Source organism: Trichoderma aggressivum (genome assembly GCF_033847375.1).
Source record: "Trichoderma aggressivum f. europaeum strain CBS 100526 chromosome Unknown scaffold_007, whole genome shotgun sequence".
Classification (NCBI taxonomy): domain Eukaryota; kingdom Fungi; phylum Ascomycota; class Sordariomycetes; order Hypocreales; family Hypocreaceae; genus Trichoderma; species Trichoderma aggressivum.
Window position 1 is genome coordinate 22,861 of NW_026946373.1, and position 21,904 is coordinate 44,764.

Consider the following 21,904-nt stretch of genomic DNA (forward strand, 5'->3'; position numbering starts at 1 on the left):
GCTGCTTCAAATCGTGTTCGGCGGTGATTGTATGCAACAGCCCTGGTATGATGCAATGTAGATTACATAAAAATACTACCTTGTCCATGGACACCTGTCTTATTTCCGAGGCGGGGCTTGATTCTCTGAATGATCAAGCTCAAGAGAAAGAAACAACAGTAAACGTCGGGAAAGGAGTTTCACGGTGTTTTCCGTGAGGTCTTGAAGTTCATTTTTATCTGCCAAGCGTCTATAAGTAGGTACTGCTTCCATTCTCTCCCTTCCTTATCCTTCACAAACCCCTACCTCTACAGTCTCTCACTCACACCAATCTCAAGTCACCATCTCTCAAGTCAGCAAACAAAAGCCGCTACAATGAAAGAACTCTTTATCTATGCGAAGCCCAAGTACGGTGGTGTCATCAAGGAAACAGAAATTCCGTAAGTTATCCTCCAAACCTTTTCCCAACCCTTCACTGACATGCTACCAGAAAACCAGGGCCGAAGGAGGTTCTCATCAAGGTTGCATTTGCGGGGTTAAATCCCAAAGATTGGAAGGTATGAGAAGACAAATTAACTCGAGATTCCTTACTTCAAAATATTCACGATAGTCTGTCCATAGGCTACGCGAACTTTCACTGAATCAGAAGCCTTCAATACCGGAGATGATGTAGCCGGCGTCATCGAAGCAGTAGGCTCAGATGTCTTCGAGTTCAAGAAGGGGGATCGTGTTGCAGGTTTCCACCGAATGCGCCATCCTCACGGCACCTTTGCCGAATACACCGTCGTCCAGGCATCCACGACGTTCCACCTCCCTCCAAACATCTCTTTCGAATCTGGTGCTGCGTTGCCCCTAGCCTTCATGACAGCCGCCATCGCCTTGTATCAAGGCCTGAAACTACCGCTTCCAACAACCTTACAAGACCCTGCCGCTGAAAAGACCCCCATCTTGATCTGGGGCGGTGCCACTGCTGTGGGAGCTTTCGCTCTGCAGCTGGCTAAGCTGAGCAACCTCGGCCCCATCATCACCGTTGCCGGCAACGGAATCGACTTCGTCAAGTCTCTCAACGCGGCAGACCACATCATCGACTACCGAGAAGGAGATGTAGTCCAGAAGATCATTGACGCTGCAGGACCATCCAAGATAAAGCTTGCGTTTGATGCAGTTTCCGATTCCATCAGTTACGAGCCCATCAGTAAGGTGCTTGTCGCATCAGGGGGCGGCGAAATCAACATGGTCGATCCCGTCAAGCCGGGCTGGACATTCCCCGAGAGTGTGAAGCTTTCACGCACAATGGTTGGTTCGTCCCATGGTGATACTTGGAACTTCATCACCGAGGACCAAGCAAAGGTGGACCCGGATTTTGCATTTTGGTTCTACAGGTATCTCAGCCACTTGCTGGCAGAGGGCAGATTCAAGCCTCACCCAACTGAGGTGCTTCCAGATGGCTTGAATGGTGTAGTTGCCGGTATACAGGCACTTCACGACCGGAAAGTCAGTGCGAAGAAACTTGTGGCGCGGTAAGTTGAGGACATTACTCATGTATGGCAGACTTGTGAACTAATATCATGAATGTAGCATCGCAAACGATCTGTAAATTTACCTTGGCTAGCGAAAATGGCGACTTGGTAGCTCAGAAGTATCTTGTATAAACTCAATGAGTAAATTTGTCCAGCTGGATAACGACACCACAAATACACAAACATGAAAGACATCTTTGGAAATTAAACCACTCCTTCATCCCTTCATAGACAACATGTAAAGAAAAAATTACCTTTGAAATCCCAAATCAATCTTCAAGCTATCCAATTGCCCAATAACTTTCATAGCCTGGCTCTCTCCCTTCTTGACATAGGCGCTCTGTGGAGGCCCCAGGTACGTGTACCGCAAATCGCCAAGGTCAAGAAGCAACTTCTCCAGACAAATATTCTGGCTCCGGAATCGTACCTCGATGGTGTGACTGCCCTTCTTCACCGTACCCAAGTTGTGTCCCTTCTTCCAGACGCAGTCCATGACAGCCGTGGCCCAGCCTCTAGGAACGTCATCGGCGTTTGATTCATCGTCAGTGAGACGGAATGTTTTGATGGGTCCCCCGTCGAAGCGCACGTCGTACTGCATTCTGCTCGTCTTTTCAGTCTCCAGAGTAATGTTGAACTGAAGCTCGAGGTTAGTATTGTCATGTTGTGAGAAGACGTAAATCGGATATCGAAGGAATGGGATATCATCTGGCTTGCTAAAATCGTAATCAAGGGGGAGAGTGACAGCTCCAGCAATAGGCCGACCTAGGGCAGGATGCAGAATGTATGGCGCCGTAACTACGTTGCCGGCATCGATAGCCAAGTGGCCGCTCTCTTCGACAAATCCTTCAAAGTCTGCAGGAACGCGGCTGTTCCGTACAGTCATGTGGACTTGTTCATAACCATCACGAGTACCAATGACTTCAATAATAACTTTGGCGTCAAAATCAGTGGGTACTTCCGACCAGTCAATGGTGATGATGACCCTGATATCGTCGTCTCGGGGGTTCAGATGCCCTTGATATTGAGAAAGTTTGATCCATTGATACTGCGGCCGAGCCTCCCAGGAAAACTCCTTTGTACCGCGATGGAAGACCTCGAAATAGCGAGTCTGCTCTCCATATGGTGTGATGAAAGGCAGAGTCACTCCAGGCTCAAGGCCGCCTCGGGATGGATGGGTTCTGTCCGAGTCCTCATTGATGTGGCCGGGATTGATGCCTTCGATACCTTCCACCGCGACACCCATATGGCCAACACTCGGATTCGAGTCTTCTTTTGTCTGCACATAGCAAAGCCCATCAATCATGTTGCGCGACGGCTCAGCGCCGGTATCTCCATAGCCATAGTGAGGCTGGCGGAGCATAAGGTCCCATTTACCATCTGAGATGGAATTGTACTCTTCGAACAGATCATGATCGGCATCCAAGAGTTCGATACATTTTTTCAGCATGGTGTTGGTCGTGTTTCGGCGCTGCTTGGCAAAGAGCTGGTTCGTGTATTGGGCCACGCGTACTTGTGTGAATATATAAGTAGCCTTGACGGGATGAAGTACGAGCTGGAAAAAGGCAGATTTGTGCTCTTCGTCAATGTGCGAGTAGATGGCTTCGGTTTCTCCCAAGAGCTGCTGCCATCGCGCAATGATGTTGTCAGATTCATGGTATTTCTGGATGACAAAAGTAGATGCATCAATGTGATCCTGCTTTCGAATCGCCACAAGTTTGTTAAAGTCATACCAGGATTTTGCAATCCGACCGGCATACTGTTCACCAAACTCTCGAGTAGCAAGGTGTTCAAAATATTGCGGCAGAGTAGTTGCAGTGATGGAATTAATATCCCAAGCCAAGTCAAAGGCAAAACTCATGGGAACCTCAACAGGCTTCAAGTCTCCGACATTGAAGATCCAGATACGATCGGCACCTCGGTGATGAGCCAGTTGGAGCTGATGAAGAGCCTTGCCTAGGGTGTTGCTGTTGATCCACCTGTAGCACCGCGGATAGCCCGTATATTGGAAATGATAGTAGAAACCCGAGCCCCCAGACCTCTTATTCTCTTCCGCCGTTGGAAGACGACGGAGATTGCCAAAGTTGTCGTCGCCAAATAATAGGGTCACATCATCGGGGATCACGAGTCCCTTTTCATAGTATCCCTGAACTTCTTTGTAGAGTGCCATGAGTTGCAAAACGCCGTCCTCCTTGCCGTAATTCTTCTTGATGATATTCCTTTGTACACCAAGCACTTCGGTGAGGATCTTTACAGGGTCGCCTCCAGTCATTGGCACATCACCTTCGCCTCTCATTCCCATGGTAAAGTAGGATTCGTAGGGCACAGCTCTCTCGGCTCCTTCTTCAAAGTACTGAGTAACTTTTTCTTTGTTTGTATCCCAGTTCCATGTGCCTCCTGGTTGAGTAGTAGACCACTCATTCATGGCCCTCTGCATCGGCTCATGGTGAGAAGTGCCCATGACAATACCGTAAGTATCTGCAAGCTCCTGGTTTTTGGGGTCGTCCACGAAAAACGACCGTCCTGGGTATGGATATCCCCTCCACATTGCGGGCCACATGAAATTGGCCTTGAGGCGCAAGAGAAGCTCAAAGATGTAATGATACAGGTTGGAATCAAACGTAGGACCGAATTTCTCGTGTACCCAGCTGTCCATGCCAGGGCACTCATCATTAATGAAGATGCCACGATATTTGACACTGGGCTCGCCATTGCTTGTGGTTACGGGCAAGGCATAGATTTGCTGCTGCGTCTTTGGGGGCACATCAGCCCACCAATGCCATCTATTGTTTGGCGGCTTGTCAGAATTCACTAATTCACTCGCAATCTGTGATTGGGGAGGAAGCTTACGGCGACACGCCAATCTGCTCCGAGAGGGAGTAGGTTCCAAAGATGGTACCGCGTTTATCACTCCCAGCAATGACCAGGGCGTCATCATAGCCCTCAAAGGGCTCGTGTACAACGGTTGTGATCCAAGATTCCCATTTCCCTTCAATTTGGCTAGGGTCAATCTTGCCTTGCTCTTTCAGCTGCTGGATCAAGGGCGATTTAGTGAGAGACCCGATGACGATACATGATCGAGCCGGAGGAGCCGAAGGGCGAGTCTTGACAATTGGATTGCAGCGCTGCCCGGTGACCTTGGTAAAGTCCTGCGAGAGGTTGTTTGCCGCAATATGGACACCCTCGTAGTCTTGCTCGTCAACAAAGATTTCAGCGCCGACGATGCTGAAGCCATCGCCGGGCTCAAAAGTCACTACCTTTTGTTCAAGCATGGCTGTGACTGGCTGCAAGCTCTGAACGAGAGTGATGACGCAAGAACTTGGAGGCGGCAGAGGAGAGGAATGAAGCTTATTTGTAGCTGGTGAAGCTCTATACGGAACATGCGTCTAGGGCCAGGTTCACCGAGTATCAGCTCATAAACAGCGTCTCTCCGTGACGACGTCACGCGGGCATGGATTGTCGTGTCGGGTAATACGATGGACTTCTCCTCATTTACCGGACGCCACGGGATCGGCTGGAGACCCGATGGGAGGCCGGATATTATATCGACTGGGGCCAGGGCACTCTGATCCACTAGCCAGGGATGGCGATCGAGACGGCGGGAGTCGTGAAAGCGAAGGAAGCTTTGGATCTGTGCTTTGGCTTCTTCTTGCGGATGTTGGACTTGGATAGCGGCGGCTGTTTCAGTCATCCATGGTTACGCTTTAACGTGAACCATAGAGTTTCACGTCTATTGTTTATTTTCCCAATTGATTGGCGATAAAGGCCATCGAAAGTGAGGCAAAGGGATGGATGAGACGAAAACGTCTTACAGCATCTCCGTAGCCACAAGGACTGAGCTTAGGGTTCATCAGCGGTGCAACCCCGCGTTTACGGCGTCCACACCATCTCGATTCGTCACTATTTTTGTCACCAACAGGAACGTGCAGTTCCATCACATGCAGCGTTCAATCAACTGCCTTGCATAACAGGAGAGTTCAGCTTGGATATGTACAAAAGAGCCTTTATTCATGTCCAGGTCATTAAGTACCCGCTATGAGATTAGATTTTCCCTTCCCCGCGATATATGTACACATTGTCTGACATTTGAGCGCAAAGCTTACTCATGTGTAGAGTCTCTTCAAAAGATGACAACGCCAAATGCCTAAAACGACTCGCACATGTAAATTGTTGCCATAAACCCGCCTCTGAGATTTCGTCGTATTGGCAGAGAATCTCCCATGCATCACGGGCAGCAAGTCAGCTGGCCAACCGCCACAGATGAAGCAAGGTCGACAGTCTCATGATGCTGTGTGACCAGCTGCGGCCACCGCGAGGATTTCTTCCTCAAACCCGGGGATATAGTGAACTTCAACACCGCCCTCCTCGAGTAGCTGGCGGCCGGGATTCTTTCCGACAAAAGTCTCGGGCTCTAGAACCCCCACATAGACCTTCTTGATCCACGACTTCTGGCGAAGGATGCGCTCAACGCACGGTAGCTTTCCGCTGAGCCGCTTGAAGCAGGGCTCGACGGTGGTGTAAAGGACATGCGGACTCTTCATAACAGCTTCAAGTCCCTCCTCGGTGGTGGCATGTTCTTCTGCGAGCTTCAAAAGACAGCACTCTTCGGCATGTGTGTTTCCCTCAAGCTCCAAGGTATAGCCTTCAGCAGAGACATGGCCGTCTTCCAGCCTCTTCAAGATGGCGCCGACACGGAAGTTTGTCGGCTTTGGCGGGGATTTCTTTGCCAGCTCCAATGCATGTTGCATCGACGTCTTGTGATCTTGGCTCGCCGGGGAATCCATCATTGTCCAAGTTGCATCTAACCAATTTGCATGTCAGGCATCCAATGCTGCTTGGTTGCTTCAATTTTGATAGAAGGTCAAGTTGCAGCGTTCATGTTCTAAGCCATCAGTCAGTATTAGTGAGCTTAGGCCAGCAACCCTCCGGATATAGGGCGGCAGTTAGTGGATCTCGGCTGCCGACCTCCATTAAGCTTAACGGGTTCCTGAGCGCGTTGCGACGCGTGACCCAGCTAAAGAGCTTCCCACTTTGATCAGCCTACCCTCCCCCGAGACTCTGCACTGCAACACAAACTTGCAGCGTTCCATCGAGCCTTGAAAATGTCGGACCACGAAGATGTCGTCGACGGCGAGCCGCCCGCAATCGACCCTTATGAGGTCCTGGGGCTCGAGCGCACCGCAACTGCTGACCAGGTCAAGAGCGCATACCGCAAGGCAGCGCTCAAGAATCATCCAGGTGGGTTGTTGCTCAGAGGTCTGGGGGTGTCGTCACTCACCAATGCTAACATTGAACGCTGCAGACAAAGTTTCCGAGTCTGAAAAGGAAAAAGCTCATGAGACCTTCCAGGGCATCGCATTCGCCTACGCCGTCCTGTCAGACCCCGCGCGACGAAAGCGATACGACACCACTGGATCAACATCCGAGTCCATTGTCGATTCAGAGGGCTTCGACTGGAGCGAATACTACCGGGAGCAATACAAGGATGCAATCTCCGAAGATGCCATCAAAAAGTTTGCCGCGAAGTACAAGCGCTCCGACGAAGAGAAGGATGACCTCCTCATTGCCTACGAAGAGTGCGAAGGCGACATGGACCAGGTGTACGAACGAGTAATGCTCAGCGATGTTGTCGAGGATGATGAGCGGTTCCGCAAGATTATCGACGAAGCAATTGAGACGGGCGATGTCCCCAGCTTCCCAGCCTACAAGAAGGAAAACAAGCGAAAGCGCGCCGCTCGTGCCAAGGCGGCAAGGGCCGAGGAAGCAGAAGCAGAGGAGCTGGCCAAGGAGCTTGGCGTCCACGACAAAATCTTTGGCGGCAAGACAAAGGGCAAGAAGGGCAAGGGGAGCTCAGAGGACAGCTTAGCAGCTCTGATCCAGAAGCGGCAGCAAGACCGCGCAGAGGGCTTCTTCAGCCACCTCGAGGAAAAGTACGGCGCAAAGAGCGCTGCGGGCAAGAAGGGCAAGGGAAAGAAGCGCGCTGTGGATGAAGACGAAGAGGAGCCATCGGAGGAGGCGTTCCAAGCAGCTGCAGCAAGGCTTAAGAAGGCCAAGACTTCTACAAAGGATGAGAAACCTGCTTCAAGCACGGGTCGTCGATCGACGAGGTCTCGCCGGTAGAGTCAATGGAGCGTATGCTTTTGAGTATTGGGATACAAGCCGGGTTGTTTTTATTATTTCACAGGACAAGGGACAAGGGACAAGGGATTTGGGTTTACGGCGTCGCATCACGCAGCACATGCTATTCGGAAACATGTTTTTGGTATTTCACAGCCTCAGTTGGGCGCTGGGTGTGCCTGGGTAGATCTTCTATACAAGTACTGGTCGATAAAAATGCATCAATTAAATACACTGAAGATTATTTCTATCATATTACCCTGATGTTTATAAGTCATGGAATGGAGTTCTCATGTGCAACTTACAAGGCTTACAAGCACAGCATGCAAGCTTCAGTGAGCTAGCGGGGCTTGGAGTGACGCGCCAGCCACGGCAACGAACGGCCTTTCGCACAACGCTTCTGCTCCAACCCTGGATTTTCTTCTCCTTTGGCGACATGCCAGACGATGAGCGCAACGCCAATTGCGCAGATATGGGTGCATGCGCTTGATTCGCCAGTGAATCAAGGCATCAGGACACGCATTCCATGACCGAGTCTATCAAAGCTGCTCTTTATCCGCGATACTGCTTCCACCTATCGCCTACCGTGAATGCCTGGTGTCTGCTGCGTGCTGTCGACATTCACGCTCTAGATCAACATGCTGGCTTTGAAGGTACGCATATACTGGTATCTGAATTACGGCAGTTGAAACTTACTGTGCTTACAGGAGAAAACTTCTTCTTCTACAGAAACCTCCCGATAAAATGGGTGCGAGTGGTTGGCGTCGTCGTGGCCATCGAGCAATTCTTCAACCGGCGGCTTTATACCATCGATGATAGCAGCGGTACAAACATTGTTGTTGTGACTACCCCGCCAATTCCCGCAAAGCCAAAAGACGAATCGACCGGAGGCGAACAGCGAACGGACAAGGATGCAGATGCACAAGAGGCCGATCCTTATGCAGATATCGATGTTGGCATGGTGGTGGATGTGAAAGGCAGTGTGTCATTGTTCCGCAACGAACACCAGATCAATATCGAGAGGATGATCATTGTGAAGAGTACGGCTCAAGAGGTAGTGCTGTGGGAAAAGCGTGCAAGATTTCGCCGCGAAGTCTTGGACGTGCCTTGGGTGCTCCGAGACAAAGACGTACGCCGATGCCGACGAGACGCGGAACGGTCAGAAGCTGAGGCAGCGAAGAAGAAGGCGAAGAAGCAAAGCAGGACCAAGGAAGTTAAATCAGGGAGTACGAAGCTGCCTACAAGAGATTCAAAGAGCAAAAGCTCGCGTGACGACGGCGTGGCCAAGACAGTACAGAAGATCATTGGGGAGGGCGCATCAACGGGGAAATATAATGCTCTTGGGTTATAGCCTATCATGGGATGAGATTGGGAAACAATGTGTAATCCGTAATACAACCCAAATAAATTCTAGAATTCAAGCAGTAACACTCGTGCGGCGTCACTGTGTAATTCCCGAGCGCACATCATGAGCACGCCAATGCAACGATACCTCATCATATCCTACCTACCGTGCAATCAGCAAAAACAGCAAGCAAATGGCATCAATCCAAACAATTCAAGGCGACACGGCACCATCACACGGCTCAAATTGCCATTCTCCCGCTCACGCAGCCGCCAAGCTCCCAAGGTTCTGTAGCTGCTCCACAACAACGGTTCATTGATTTTCCCCTCAAACAACGCATGGATGTTTGTTTACTCCAAAGTCTCAAGCCAGCTCATACCAGCGCCGGGGCAACACCAAACACCATAACAGCCCAGCTCAGCTCCTGTCCGGCCTAAACAACCAATTCCGCCAAAAAAGAGCGAGACTCTCAAACTTTTGCATTGAGGAAAGACAAACAGTGGCCCGTGACCCACCTACGGACGTTTCCAGTACAAGCTCATAAAGGGTAACACTAAGCTCGTTATCAAGAGAGAGCTTCTTTATACCTAGGTACGTAGGTACAGAGGTAGCAATCACCAGGATATACCTATGGCCCAGTGGCAGCTGACTTAAAAGATCCCAGGCAAAGCAACAGAGGCGCAATCGGAAGGGCGTCTCCTCTTGAGTCCCTCTTGCCAGAGCTAGCCCGGCTTTTGTAGGGTAGAGGATACCAAATATTCCAAAGACGCGAGAGCTTTCTTTCTCAACTCTTCAGCATTCGCAGACTCATACCTCATATCAGCACCTCTTTTCTTCCTACAAGCTCCTATTCAGCATCACTGTACATTTGCCATTTTGGTTATATCTTCATCTTTTGTTCATCCGTTAAACCTTCTGTGACATTCCCCTCCTGTACCACAATCACCATCATTATTGCTTCATCCGCACCGCTCACAGTCTCCGAGGCCAGCACTTCAGCTCCGAATCGTCAGACACAGGTATGTCCAAAACAACAAACCACCACTGATTGTCTCCTCCCCTTTGTGGCCGGTCTGCATTCCAGGCTCCCTAGCATCTTGGAGTCATGCGTGGTTGTGAATCAGTTCCCCCACAAAACATCTTCTGGGCACCCATTCCTCTGCGACTATGGATATTTTAATTCCACGTTGGAGACACCGCTTGGTTCTGATACTATGTCTCTCGCGGGCATCTAAAGAACTCTGCTTAAGGCATTAATTTGGAAAATCACCTTGCACCATGTATACATGGATATTCTCAAATCTTCACCAATATCATGGCTTTATATCGTTTCATATTATGGATTTGTTGGCTGATACTCTCTCAAGGCACTCTCGCTTTACCCGGTTTGGATACTAGCCAGGGCCGCTTTGTCTCTTCGGAAAAGACCGTCAAATCGAAGCGCCCGACCAAGACTCGGTTGCATTCTCCCTTTAGAAACTTGTTGTTGAATGACACGTTGGCTTCTACCACGACGGTCTCCAAGTCCACCCGCACTGAGTCTTCCTCTTGTACTCAGAATAGCTTCACGACGACAGTTACTGTAACTGCGAGCTCTCTTCCAATTGAGACAGAAATATTACCTCCAACGCATATCACTCAAGTAGGCACAAGCGAAAGCGACTTTCCCCACAGTCCAACCAGATTGCCTCAAGTGCCAGCCGCAGAGACCACGGTCAGATTCTATACACGGATAGCCGATATGGACGCCGCTACCGCTGGAGAAGAAGGCATCATGGTATCAAAGAACATTTTCGCGGAGCCCATCGACGTCGATTTGCCTCCCTCCCAAATCACGACTCGAAAGGACCACCCCGTTCCCCGAAAGGGTATCTCGGAGAATGCGCCGCTTCAGACAAACAAGTTCTACTCCAATTTCTTCTTGGAAGACCAGCGATGTCCGACTTTTACTTTTCCCTACTCGCTGGCCTGGGCTGGAGGAAAAGGCATAACGGCCAGCTGGGGCATGGCATGCTCTCACACCGAGGCTAGCCAAAGGGTTTTTGGTAAAGAGAAGTTTAACGGTGCTTCGTCTTTCTATCTCAACCCGGTGGGCATACATTCCCTGGTTCTTTCAGCCAAGGAGCTAGGAAAGGAAACGACTCTATCCATTGACAGCATGACAGCCTTCTCGGCGCGGGTTCACCTGAGTAGAGACGACGATTCTCCACCCGCTATATCGTTTCCCCTGGTGCAAGGAATGGCATACATTACGGCGCAGTATAGCGGCGCGACCCCCGTCATTCAAACTGGTGTATTCTTCAAGACTATGACTCGGGTAACACGAGAGCTCAAGCATGGCCTGGCCAAGTTCACGTTCCATCTCGAGGATGGAGCTACTTGGCTGATGTATGCTTGGACGACAAAGGGGGATCCGCTGGAACTCAGGGTTGTCAACAATGGGCTGGCTGAATCGAAGAAGCCGTTTCATGGTGTCATCCAGGTCTGCAAGTGTCCAAAGAGCCAGGATGCCGAGCGTATCTTGGACGATGGTGCAGGCATCTGGCCCGTCACGCTCGAATTGACAGGTACAGCTCGCGGTTATGAAGGCAGCTACTCGTTCAATTTCGAGATAGACGGGCATCAGACTGGCAACCTTTACATGTACGCTCTCCCTCACCATGTAGACTCGTTTGATCGTGAGACAGCGAGGCGTATACAGCGGGGAACGCAGCTGCAATCCACTACGAAGGGCCTTGCCACCTTGGTCAAGGGAAATCGATGGACCATGCTCGAGCCCAAGATGCCGGTGGACATGGCGTTTGCTCCTTGGGACCCCGAGAGAGGAAGCGTCGAGAAGCTATCGAATCACGCGAAGAGCATTGTTCGTGCGGCCGCCGCAAAGGAAATCGCGCAGAACATGATTGCGCAGAGCAATCTGGATTCCATGTATTTTAGCGGAAAGGTATGCATCTTTGAAGATTTCTCGTCCCTCTCGCTGCGGTATGGAAATACAACTGACAAACTGCTCCCTAGGCCTTGGCCAAGTTTGCGACCATTCTTTACGTGGTGAAACATATGCTAGGGGACAAGGCCCTGGCACAAACTGGCCTGGGTCAGCTCAAGGCGGCGTTTGCCACGTTTGCGGCCAATGAACAAAAGTTTCCTCTTGTCTACGAATGTAAGTAGAGGCTCACTACTTGTTTACCGCTGACCTCGTTCCAAGGCCATTGTGAGATGCTAACTCTGCGACTGGTAGCTGCTTGGGGTGGTATCGTGTCGTCGGCAAGCTATGTTACGGGAAATTCTGGCGCTGACTTTGGAAACACGTACTACAATGACCATCACTTCCACTACGGTTATCATATTCTTGCTGGCGCAATCATTGGCCATCTCGACTCGGACTGGCTGAAGCAGAACAAGGACTATATCAATGCGCTGGTTCGCGATGTGGCCAATCCTAGCGCCAAGGACAAGCTGTTTCCCATGTGGCGGAATTTCGACTGGTATCACGGCCACAGTTGGGCACATGGTCTCTATGCCGCTATGGACGGCAAGGTGAATTGGGCTCTTGAGACGGCAGCGCTTCTCCATCGCTAACGGCTAGTAGGACCAAGAATCGAGCTCTGAGGACATGATGCATGCATATGCCCTCAAGATGTGGGGCAAGGTCAGCCAGAATGCCGATTTGGAGGCAAGGTAAGAGGCGAGATTCCTCATGCTCTTGCTCTAGCGATATCCACGTCTTGTGCTTGTTTCTAGTTTCCCTCGTTTCCCGCGCTTGCCCCCCTGAAAACTGAGAAATTCAAAATAGCTGATGCCAAGACCGTAATAGGGGTAATCTGCAGCTCTCCATCATCGCCCGTAGCCTGCAGAATTATTACCTGTACAAGAGCGACAACGAGGTCCAGCCAAAGCAATTTATTGGCAACAAGGTCGCGGGCATCCTATTCGAGAACAAGGTGGACCACACGACGTATTTCGATCCCAACATTGAGGCAATTCAGGGGATTCACATGATTCCTATCCTACCCTCGACACCGTTTGTGAGGGTCAAGGAGTTTGTCCAGGAAGAATGGGATGCCTTTTTCAGCGACGGGCGGATCGACGACATTGGCAATGCTTGGAAGGGCATCATTTGGGCCAGCTATGCGTCGGTTGAGCCAAAGAAGGCATGGGAATTCTTTAGCTCACGGTCATTCAGCCCCCAGTGGCTGGATGGCGGAGCATCGCTGACGTGGTTTATGGCTTATTCTGCCGGTAAGTCTAGGGTGCCTCTGTCTGTCAGAGTTGGGAATCCGATGCTAACAGGCAGCAACAGCGCTTGGGGAAATATGATGAGCAAGGAGAGGATGTCCTCTGATCTTTTGCTACTTGGCAACTGTCGGTTGGAGGCTTAGGAAGCAAGCGTGGCAAGCTAAATGTTGAAGCGATCCTTTAGATCGTCTTGGCTGCTTCCGGCCGGTGGGATGGGGCCGGGGCGGCGTATTTGTCGATGCGTATCTTGCCGTACCTTTGCCGATGCGGGATGTGATGCGGGAGGTGATGCTGCGAGGCTGAGCACGTCGGCGGCAGGACAGATGCGGCATTCGAGGGCGAAATTGACTTTGCGGGCGGGATTTTGAGCGGAGGCGTGGTGGCATTGTCAATTGCCTGTTTCTGTTTCTGTTTCTATCCCGGCTTGTTCCTGGTGAGGTGTGGCCGGCGCTGACTAAGGCCGTTTGATATCCAACGCCGTGACGTCGTCGGACATGCTGGCGGGAGGTTCGGGATGGCTCGCTCACGCCGTGACTTGGGTTGGGCGCAATGGCTCTTGTCACCTGATGGTTGCTGCGACTCGGGCTTGGTACAACGTGACGATGCATGTACATTCTGCAGAGTAGATGCTTCATTTCTCATGGGGCGTTTAATTTCGGCTTCCCTAGATCGCGGTGCTTCGGCTGTGCAGTGTGACGGTAATCAACAAGATCTCCACGTGGGCGCTTGGCGATACTAAGTTGTTTATCGATAAGATCCGCCGCGCAAGGGGCACTGCAGCAGAGCCAGAGCCAGAGCCAAAGCCTTGGTCAGAGCCTAAAGCCTTGGCCAGAGCCTTGGCTACAACCTGGGCCAGAGGCTGAGACAGTGGTGTCGTGTGTAGCCCATCGGAAACGTTGGACTTGAAAGAGTCGAGACCTCTGTGGTGACGAGTCGGCCGGCGGGGTAAGTTTGGTTCTAGAAGCAGCCGGGTAAAGTAGAGGGTAGTTGGAAATCAAAATTCAAAAATTCAAAATCATCAGTAATGAGGCTGGAGCGGTACGATTTGTCTAAACGGGGTCACGAGTGAGGGGGGGGAGAAAATTAAGCTTAATTTGCGGTATTCAACCTTTGAGAGGTGGATTTTTGGGGGGCTGTGCAGGTTGAAGAAAGAGGCGATGCGGGAGGAGGAGTTTGCTTGGTAAGAGGGGGTGAGGAAACGAATGTTTGTACGAGTTTGCGTATGCGTGTTTGAAAGGAAAGAGATTTGATGGGATAAGGGGGGAGCACGTGTTTTATGGTAGGTGAGGGTTTTGTCTTGGCCCTTTTTTTGGCGGGTGCATGCAGGCGGTGTTTTGGATGATTTGATATTGGATGTCTACGGGTACTTGATGTTGTACGAGGGTATGGAGTGGAAATAAGGTACGGTACGGAGTAGATGAGGTCAGAGTAGTTAGTAGTACTTGGGCACTGAGCGGCTACTGTAGATTGGAACGTGCGGGCATAAGGTCCGGATACGTGTGTACCTTTTTTTTCTTCTATTTCTTTCTTTGTTCGTTTTTTCGTCTCCGGCCGAGGTTATGGTTATGGGTCAGTAGGGGCCAGTTATTCGGTACTCGTAATCATTGAGTTCATTTTTATAAAACAAGCGCGGGTACCGAAACCTGGGCGAGCGAATGAGAATCAAGAAGGACGGCATTCTCCGTTTCCCTTGCCGCCCTGCCGTAAGGTACTCGTAGAACAAAAGAGAAAAAGAAGAAGCGGTTGCTGCTGAATCGTGCATGACGTCGTGGATTGACGCTTTACCTTGGTTCTAGCTTTTCTCCACCCCCCTGCGAGGGGGGGACATGCAGTTACTTTGCTCTTTGTACAGTTCCATTCCGTCACACAACAAGCTTTTTTAGACTGGCGAAGCTTTTTTGTGGAGTTTTTTTTTTGGGGAGAGAAGATCCCTGCGCATGTTTTGGGAAGCGGGAGGCGCTAATATCGGATTGGATTGGATTTGATGCGATGCGATGCGATGCGCGAATTGGCCCTTTTTCAAGGTTTCAATTACTTGATATTGAATTTGTTCTGTCGTCTTCTCCGCACACCGTATTACAGTACATCACAGTGCAGTACAGAATAGCTGCTGTCTAGTCTACAGTACTAGCTCATTGCCAAGATGCACCCAAACAATACGGTGAAAAGCAGATAGAGGTACCTGTCCTGCTAGGTAAATGTTACGCACGTGTACATACATACGTCAACCAAGGGCGGTATCGCTGTCATACAATCTGCAGGCTGCAGGAGGGGCTTCTTGGAGGGGAAGGAGGCCTCCCGGCAAGGCAAGTCGCGTGCCAAGATTTGCAGCATCCGTGCCTTGCGCCTACGGTTACGAGTTACTCGTACATACTGCAGCGTCCATTTGGGCCACCTTTGATCATCACAGTGCAGCGTCAAACATCATTGAAATCACTGAGTCATCCGACACTTACAGTATTACGAGTGCAGTGCAGTGTATTCCAGGCCTCAGCCACGGCAAGGTACCGACCGGTACCTGGCAACCTTGAACCTCCAGGTCTCACACGCACGTACCCGGGACCCCTTGTGGACCCGCGCTAGCCTTGGCCCCGGCATACCCATTCGCTGGCATCGCGCAGATACTGGATTTGCTCTTCTTTTTTTCCCTCCATCTCTCTCTCTCGATTCGCCTTGGACCGACTCGACCGCGGCTTCAACCGAGATTCCAACAAAGGGTTGCGTTGTACTGTACCGTACCCTGCTGTACCCGTCTGCTCTCGATATTCCCGCCCTGTCCGGGTAAACTCGCCTGTCCCGTATCCCACAGCTCTTCCGGAGCTTCCAGCAATGTCCCTGGGCCTGTGTAAGTGACATGGTTGCGTTTCTCTTTGTTCGTCAGGCGTGCGATCCGATCCAGTGCTTTCTTGCGACTCGTATCAAATCAAATCAAATCTCCCTTTGTTCTCTTTCCTTCGCCCTAGCTCTGTGACATACCACGCCCCCGGACCAAACAGAAACGCCACGCGCAGCTCTTAAAACCTCAATTTCTCCTCTCCTCTCCACCTGCCCCAGCCTCGTCGCCTTGAACTTTTATTACTTTATCCCTACCTCGCCGCCTCTGTGTCTCCATCCCTGCACCACTCAAATACTGGTAGTGCCTCCATAATTGCAACCTTCAATGGGCAGTGGGAATTGGCATCGTGGCTGCCATCGCTGATCCTCTTCCTTTTCCTCTTCATCCTCCCGCCTCCTACGACACTCGGCTGCCTTGCCTTTGCTGCGAATAGCTCCAACTAGCAACTCTCCCTTACCTCTCGCGTGCAATCCTCTGCTGCCATCTACTCTCTTTTTCACCTTTGCGCCGCCTTACTCTTTCTCTCTTTTATCGACCCATCTCGCTCGTTGCGATCCCTCGTAAACTGACCACACTCAATTGGCATCGTCGATTACAGTCAACTTGAATTGGACGAGACGCATTCGGCGCACCATGAGCTACAAACCAAACAACAACGAGCGCACGCCGCTCCTCAATGGCCTCAACGGCGAGGGCTCCAATGGCAACCAGAATCACATTCTAGGTGATATTCGTCGCGAGCGCTCCGCCGCCTACCAATTCTTCTTCGATTCGAAGCACACGCCCGGCAATGACAGCGACAACTTGGTCGTCCGCAGCCTTGCCTACACTTGGCATGTCACCAAGGTGACTCTCCTGAGCAGTAAGTTTTGCGCAAGGATTACAATCCCGCCCGTTTCTCGGCAAATAGCTGTATACTAATATATCTTCTTCGCCATTTAGACTATGTCAACTTCCTGCTCATCATGGTCCCCATCGGCATTGTTGCTGGCCGCCTCGGCTGGAACTCAACCGCCGTTTTTACCATCAACTTCTTCGCCATCATCCCGCTCGCCGCCGTCTTGTCCTTTGCGACTGAGGAAATATCTCTCAAGCTCGGCGAGGCTCTGGGTGGGCTGCTGAACGCTACTTTTGGAAACGCTGTTGAGTTGATTGTACGTTGCGCGCAATATTTTCTCATCTTTTGGTAGGGACTGACTGTTTGCAGGTCAGCATTGTGGCTCTCCGCGAGAACCAGATTGAGGTTGTGCAATCCTCCATGCTCGGATCCATTCTTTCCAACTTGCTGCTGGTCATGGGAATGTGCTTTTTGTTTGGCGGTCTTCGACACCGTGGTTCGACAGGAGCTGGTACAGAACAGGTCTTCTCGGCCGCCGTTGCGCAGACTACCTGCTCTCTCATGGCCCTCTCCTCTGCTTCCCTGGTCATTCCCGCTGCGGTATGTTCTCCCCTGCCTCACCTTAAGATTACGAGCTTTGTCTAACATTCTCCTGTAGCTGTACGGCGTTCTCGACCAGAAGGATACTGATATCGGCGACAAGGACCGCAGCATCCTGACTCTTTCTCGCGGCACTGCCATCATTCTGCTGGCTCTATATGCCCTGTATCTCGTTTTCCAGCTTCGCACGCACAGCAACCTTTTCGATCCCGAGGACCCTGCCACCGCCGACGGTGAGGAGCCCGAAGAGCCCACCCTGGGTCCGATTGCTGCCACCGGAGTCCTCGTCGTTGTAACAATTTTGGTCGCCATCTGTGCCGATTACTTGGTCGGAAGCATCGATGACCTTGTCGAAAGCGCAAATATCAGCAAGGCATTCATCGGTTTAATCCTGATTCCCATTGTTGGAAATGCTGCGGAACATGTCACTGCCGTGGTCGTCGCCCTTCGCAACAAGATGGACTTGGCCATGGGTGTGGCAATTGGCTCCAGCATCCAGATCGCGTTGGGTGTCACACCATTCCTCGTTATTGTCGGATGGATCATTGGACGTGACATGACGCTCCACTTTGAGACCTGTGAGTTACACCTGTGCCCAAAGAATTTACCTTCAAAACTAATCATGATTTAGTCGAGACTGTTGCATTCGCCGTGTCTGTCTTGGTTGTCACTTATACCGTTCAAGACGGCAAATCAAACTATCTCGAAGGTGCCATGCTTCTCGGCCTCTACATTATCATTGCCGTTGCTTTCTTTGCTACACCAGGCGACTTTCTGGACAAGGCAACAAATCTTGTCAGCGGTGGCAACTAAGTACGACTGAATAACGTCGACGACGATTATGCGAGTTGATATCCACTACCCTTGGTCGGAGATGACATGCATTCGACTATTAAAATACCACCATAGCCGTGGACGCTATGAATACCTTGATAGCATCCATTTCTTGTGTTATGGACGAACGCGGGACTTGTTTCCTGCAACAAAAACCCTACCACCGAGATTACTGCTGGCTATACCAGCCCCCTTCCTATCCCTGTATTATTATTTTCATGCGTTGGGCTGAATTCCAAGGATTGCAAATTTGAAGTCTTTGCAAGGGACGGCTGAGGGTCAGGGAATATTGCTAGATGCGTCGGATCAAAATGTGTGCCCCAAGGTAGCGGTGGTCACTTTGCCTTTTTTTTTTTCTTCCTTTGTTCTTTTTACTTTTTGCTTATTTCCTTTTTCTGCCTCGCGATCTATGGGAAAACGGACAAAATGATGGCGTTATATCGTGTTTGTATTGATAATTTTAATGATACCTGTGAAAAAGCAACGAGTTGTTTGCACCTGACGTCTGCCGTGATATTTCCAACAGAAGAGCTATGAACAACATTCCACCTGAATCGACTTTTAACAACCGCGATATAGTCAGGCCCTATGAAAATCAAACTCGAATGGTGTATACAATGTAAAAAGAAAATAAATGGTCCATCGTCGGGGTAAGTCTATTTTTTCTCAATTTGACAGCATTAAATAGAAAATCTATGCAGAAGGCTTCGACATGGGCGTGATAATGCCCTGCTTCATAATCACCCGCGGCTTCGTGTTGTTCTGGAATGTCTCCTTGGTCATCCATTCGGGGCCAACAGGCAGACGCAAAGCCCGCTCGTACTGCTGTCTCGATTCGAATGGGAAGGGGAGCTGGGAAGCGAGATAGCGGTCGTTCTGTGATTGTAGAGGGTCAGTTTTCCGGGACAAGAGTAAATATTGAAAAAAACAAGGGGGCTAGGGTGTTGAGACGAACCTTTTTGATGCGCTTTTCGTTAATGATGACTTTATCCAGCTTGGCGTCCTTGCGGTCCTCCTTCTTGATGCCCTCGACCTTTGTCAGGAAGCGGCCCTGGTGCCTCTTCTTCTCGCGGGCGCTGATGCCCTCGCCGACCCAGGAGCCCCAGCCGGGGAGCGTGTTGTCAATGACCTTGTCGTCGTCCTCTTCGGCAATCTCGTCCTTTTCGCGCCGGAACTCGGCGACGACGTCTTCGCCTGCAAAGGCCCGTGCCACGAGGGCCTTGTCGCGGATGGCGAGGGGCAGGCGGTTCTCTGACTCGGCGTCAGACTCGGATTCGGAGGAGGTGTCGTCGTCGTCGTCGTCGTCTTGGGCTTTGGGTTGTGACTTCTTGGCTGGCTTGGATTTCGGTTTAGGTTGAGAAGCGGTGAGGATGTTGGCGTTGAGGTCGAGGTCGTCGGCGCGTGCTGAAGTCTTCTTTCTGCGTGAGTCGCCCTGAGACCAAGCTCCCGCGATGGAAGACGTTGCCTCGGCAGGAGTTAACCAGGCGTGGTTCACCGAGCCGTTTGTGATGTGAGGGGCGCCATCGCCGTTTGCGAAGCCCACGTCTTGCTCCTCTTCCCTAGAGTCCTTGACGCGGTTCCTCTTGGCTTCTCGGGCTGATATGTTTTGCGGCATGGCGAACGGGTTGGCTGCTCCGTTGCCGTACTGCCTTCGGCCAATCTCGCCGCCCTTTTCTTCTTCGTCGGAGACTTGGGCTTCTTCTCCGTCTAGTTCCCTGCGGATTTCCTTGATGAGGTCGTCGTTTGCCTTCTTCTTCGCTGCTTCCGCCTTTTGCATAAACTTCATCTTCATCAGCCTTGACTGGGGCTCGTCGTCTTCTTCTTCGAGCTCATCCAGCTGTCGCCGCAAATCATCGTTATCATCGTCGTCAGACCCAGAGCTGCTGGTCTCGTCCGAATCGTCTCCAGCTCCCCTTGAGCTCTTGCCCTCTTTCCTTCTACGCAGCTCCTCGTCCTTTCGAGCCATCTCCGTCAAACCAGACCGGAAATCGTCGTCCCAAACAGCACGCTTCGCCTTGGATCCCATCTTGGCCCACTTGCTGTCCTTGTGACGCTGGCCTACTCGCTCCAGCGCACGACGACGGTCCTGAGCTTCCCTCTCCTCTTCGGAATCAATTTCGCCAGCCTCGGCCATGGCTTCCTTGGTAGCCATCTCATCGCGCTCCCGCTGTTTTCTGTGCACTCGGTGATAGGCCTTGCTCTTGATCTTCTTGATACGCTTGGCGCGCTTTGCTTCTCTGGAATTGATCTCGCGCTCCAGACGCTTCCTTTCCAGAACCTGCTTCCGAGTAAGCAGGTTGCCCTCCTCGTCGAATTCCTGCTTCTTGGGCTTCTTCTCCTTTTCCAGAGATAGGCCGCTCTGCTCCATGATGCCCATGATTGTAGACTCCAGCTCGTTGGCGGCACTCTTCAGCGTGAGAGGTTGAAGCTCTGTCCGATCGAGTCCAGCTGATTCGGAGTTCTCGGGAAGAGGGAATATCAGGTGTTCGGCTCTGCGGTTCTGCTTAACGGTCTCCGTCCATCGATTAAGCGTCTCGTTTGTCTTTTCGTAGGCGGCTGCTCGGTCGATGCGGCCCTGTTCTCTTCTTGATAGTGGCACATCTAGCTTCTTTGACGCCCCGGGCCGCGTTTCTTTCGATTCCTTCTTCAGGAGTTTTACTGATTGCTTCATGAAAGGGTCGTTTATTCCAGAGAGTCCGAGGTCGCCGAGATCGATCTTCTGGTTCTTGGAGACTGGCGCGTCTTTGTCGTCATCTTCCTCACCACCAAATCCAGATATCAAGCCTTTGAGCTCGTTCAATCTCTCGGGATCGGCCTCCTCGTCGCTGTCATCATCAACATCCTCAGAGCCATTCGACTCATCAGAATCCTCCTCATCTTCCGAGTCTTCCTCTTCGGAGCCCTCTTCACCTTCTAGCTCTTCTTTTTCAGATTCTTCCTCGAACTGATCCAGAGCCGTTGCTAGATCAATAGCATCTTCGCCAAGAGTTTCTCCTTGGTCGTCATTGCTATCGTCAGAGTCTTCTGAGTCGTCGTCCTGTTTTTTCTGTGGGTTAGCACTATGCATCAGTACTTTTACCAATTGCAATCTCTCACTTTTCGTTGGCCGGTCTTGGAACCGCGAAAGGCATAGCCCTGAAACATTTCGTTGTCGCTGTCGCCAAACGCATCGTCACTCTCAATTTCGGAATCCTCGTCGTCGTCTGCCATTCCACCAAGCTGCCACTCGTTCCCTTCGCTGTCGCTGCCGAATTCTACATCGCCACCAGCTGCCGCACTGCGCTGGGGAGCCTTGATCTTCTTCCGCTTAGGACCCTCTTCTTCGTCGTCGTCCTCATCGTCGTCCTCTTCGTCTCGCGCATGCTTCTTCTCAATTTCGGCATCCAATTCTCGTGCTCGTGGCGTCTTCTTTTCCTTTGTGGGGAATCTCTCCTGCGCAATGTTGAAGGCATTCAGCGCATTCGTCTGCGCCCTCGACTTGGACTTCTTGGGGCCAGACTTGGCCTTTGGCTGGCTTAGCAGCGGCCGTCCATGAGCCTGTCGACCCGGCATCCTCACGAACTCTGTATTCGTAATTTATAGGGCGTTATTGCCAGGCGCTA

General features: G+C 51.2%; 8 protein-coding genes across 8 annotated transcripts; 5 read left to right on the forward strand and 3 right to left on the reverse strand.

Moving 5' to 3' along the window:
* Positions 1–354: 354 nt before the first annotated feature.
* Triagg1_2576 (uncharacterized protein) lies at positions 355–1,576 on the forward strand (the record flags this gene model as incomplete). The annotated part of the gene is made up of 4 exons (XM_062896772.1): positions 355–419; positions 470–536; positions 601–1,499; positions 1,558–1,576. 4 exons carry the CDS (start codon positions 355–357, stop codon positions 1,574–1,576), a joined length of 1,050 nt encoding a protein of 349 aa, XP_062758193.1.
* A 173-nt stretch (positions 1,577–1,749) lies between these two features.
* Triagg1_2577 (CAZyme family GH115) lies at positions 1,750–4,768 on the reverse strand (the record flags this gene model as incomplete). Its single annotated transcript, XM_062896773.1, has 2 exons — positions 1,750–4,279; positions 4,347–4,768. 2 exons carry the CDS (start codon positions 4,766–4,768, stop codon positions 1,750–1,752), a joined length of 2,952 nt encoding a protein of 983 aa, XP_062758194.1.
* Positions 4,769–5,776: 1,008 nt separating this feature from the next.
* On the reverse strand, positions 5,777–6,244 carry Triagg1_2578 (uncharacterized protein; the record flags this gene model as incomplete). Its single annotated transcript, XM_062896774.1, has 1 exon — positions 5,777–6,244. One exon carries the CDS (start codon positions 6,242–6,244, stop codon positions 5,777–5,779), a length of 468 nt encoding a protein of 155 aa, XP_062758195.1.
* A 354-nt stretch (positions 6,245–6,598) lies between these two features.
* On the forward strand, positions 6,599–7,616 carry Triagg1_2579 (uncharacterized protein; the record flags this gene model as incomplete). Its single annotated transcript, XM_062896776.1, has 2 exons — positions 6,599–6,734; positions 6,799–7,616. The coding sequence occupies 2 exons, from the start codon at positions 6,599–6,601 to the stop codon at positions 7,614–7,616; spliced, it is 954 nt and encodes a 317-aa protein (XP_062758196.1).
* Positions 7,617–8,139: 523 nt separating this feature from the next.
* On the forward strand, positions 8,140–8,964 carry Triagg1_2580 (uncharacterized protein; the record flags this gene model as incomplete). Its single annotated transcript, XM_062896777.1, has 2 exons — positions 8,140–8,266; positions 8,321–8,964. The coding sequence occupies 2 exons, from the start codon at positions 8,140–8,142 to the stop codon at positions 8,962–8,964; spliced, it is 771 nt and encodes a 256-aa protein (XP_062758197.1).
* Positions 8,965–10,699: 1,735 nt separating this feature from the next.
* On the forward strand, positions 10,700–13,337 carry Triagg1_2581 (CAZyme family GH81; the record flags this gene model as incomplete). The annotated part of the gene is made up of 6 exons (XM_062896778.1): positions 10,700–11,902; positions 11,974–12,118; positions 12,197–12,495; positions 12,548–12,636; positions 12,773–13,197; positions 13,249–13,337. 6 exons carry the CDS (start codon positions 10,700–10,702, stop codon positions 13,335–13,337), a joined length of 2,250 nt encoding a protein of 749 aa, XP_062758198.1.
* A 3,326-nt stretch (positions 13,338–16,663) lies between these two features.
* Positions 16,664–18,281, forward strand: Triagg1_2582 (uncharacterized protein; the record flags this gene model as incomplete). Its single annotated transcript, XM_062896779.1, has 5 exons — positions 16,664–16,892; positions 16,973–17,184; positions 17,238–17,468; positions 17,527–18,046; positions 18,100–18,281. The coding sequence occupies 5 exons, from the start codon at positions 16,664–16,666 to the stop codon at positions 18,279–18,281; spliced, it is 1,374 nt and encodes a 457-aa protein (XP_062758199.1).
* A 714-nt stretch (positions 18,282–18,995) lies between these two features.
* Triagg1_2583 (uncharacterized protein) lies at positions 18,996–21,854 on the reverse strand (the record flags this gene model as incomplete). The annotated part of the gene is made up of 3 exons (XM_062896780.1): positions 18,996–19,178; positions 19,258–21,339; positions 21,399–21,854. The coding sequence occupies 3 exons, from the start codon at positions 21,852–21,854 to the stop codon at positions 18,996–18,998; spliced, it is 2,721 nt and encodes a 906-aa protein (XP_062758200.1).
* Positions 21,855–21,904: the final 50 nt, after the last annotated feature.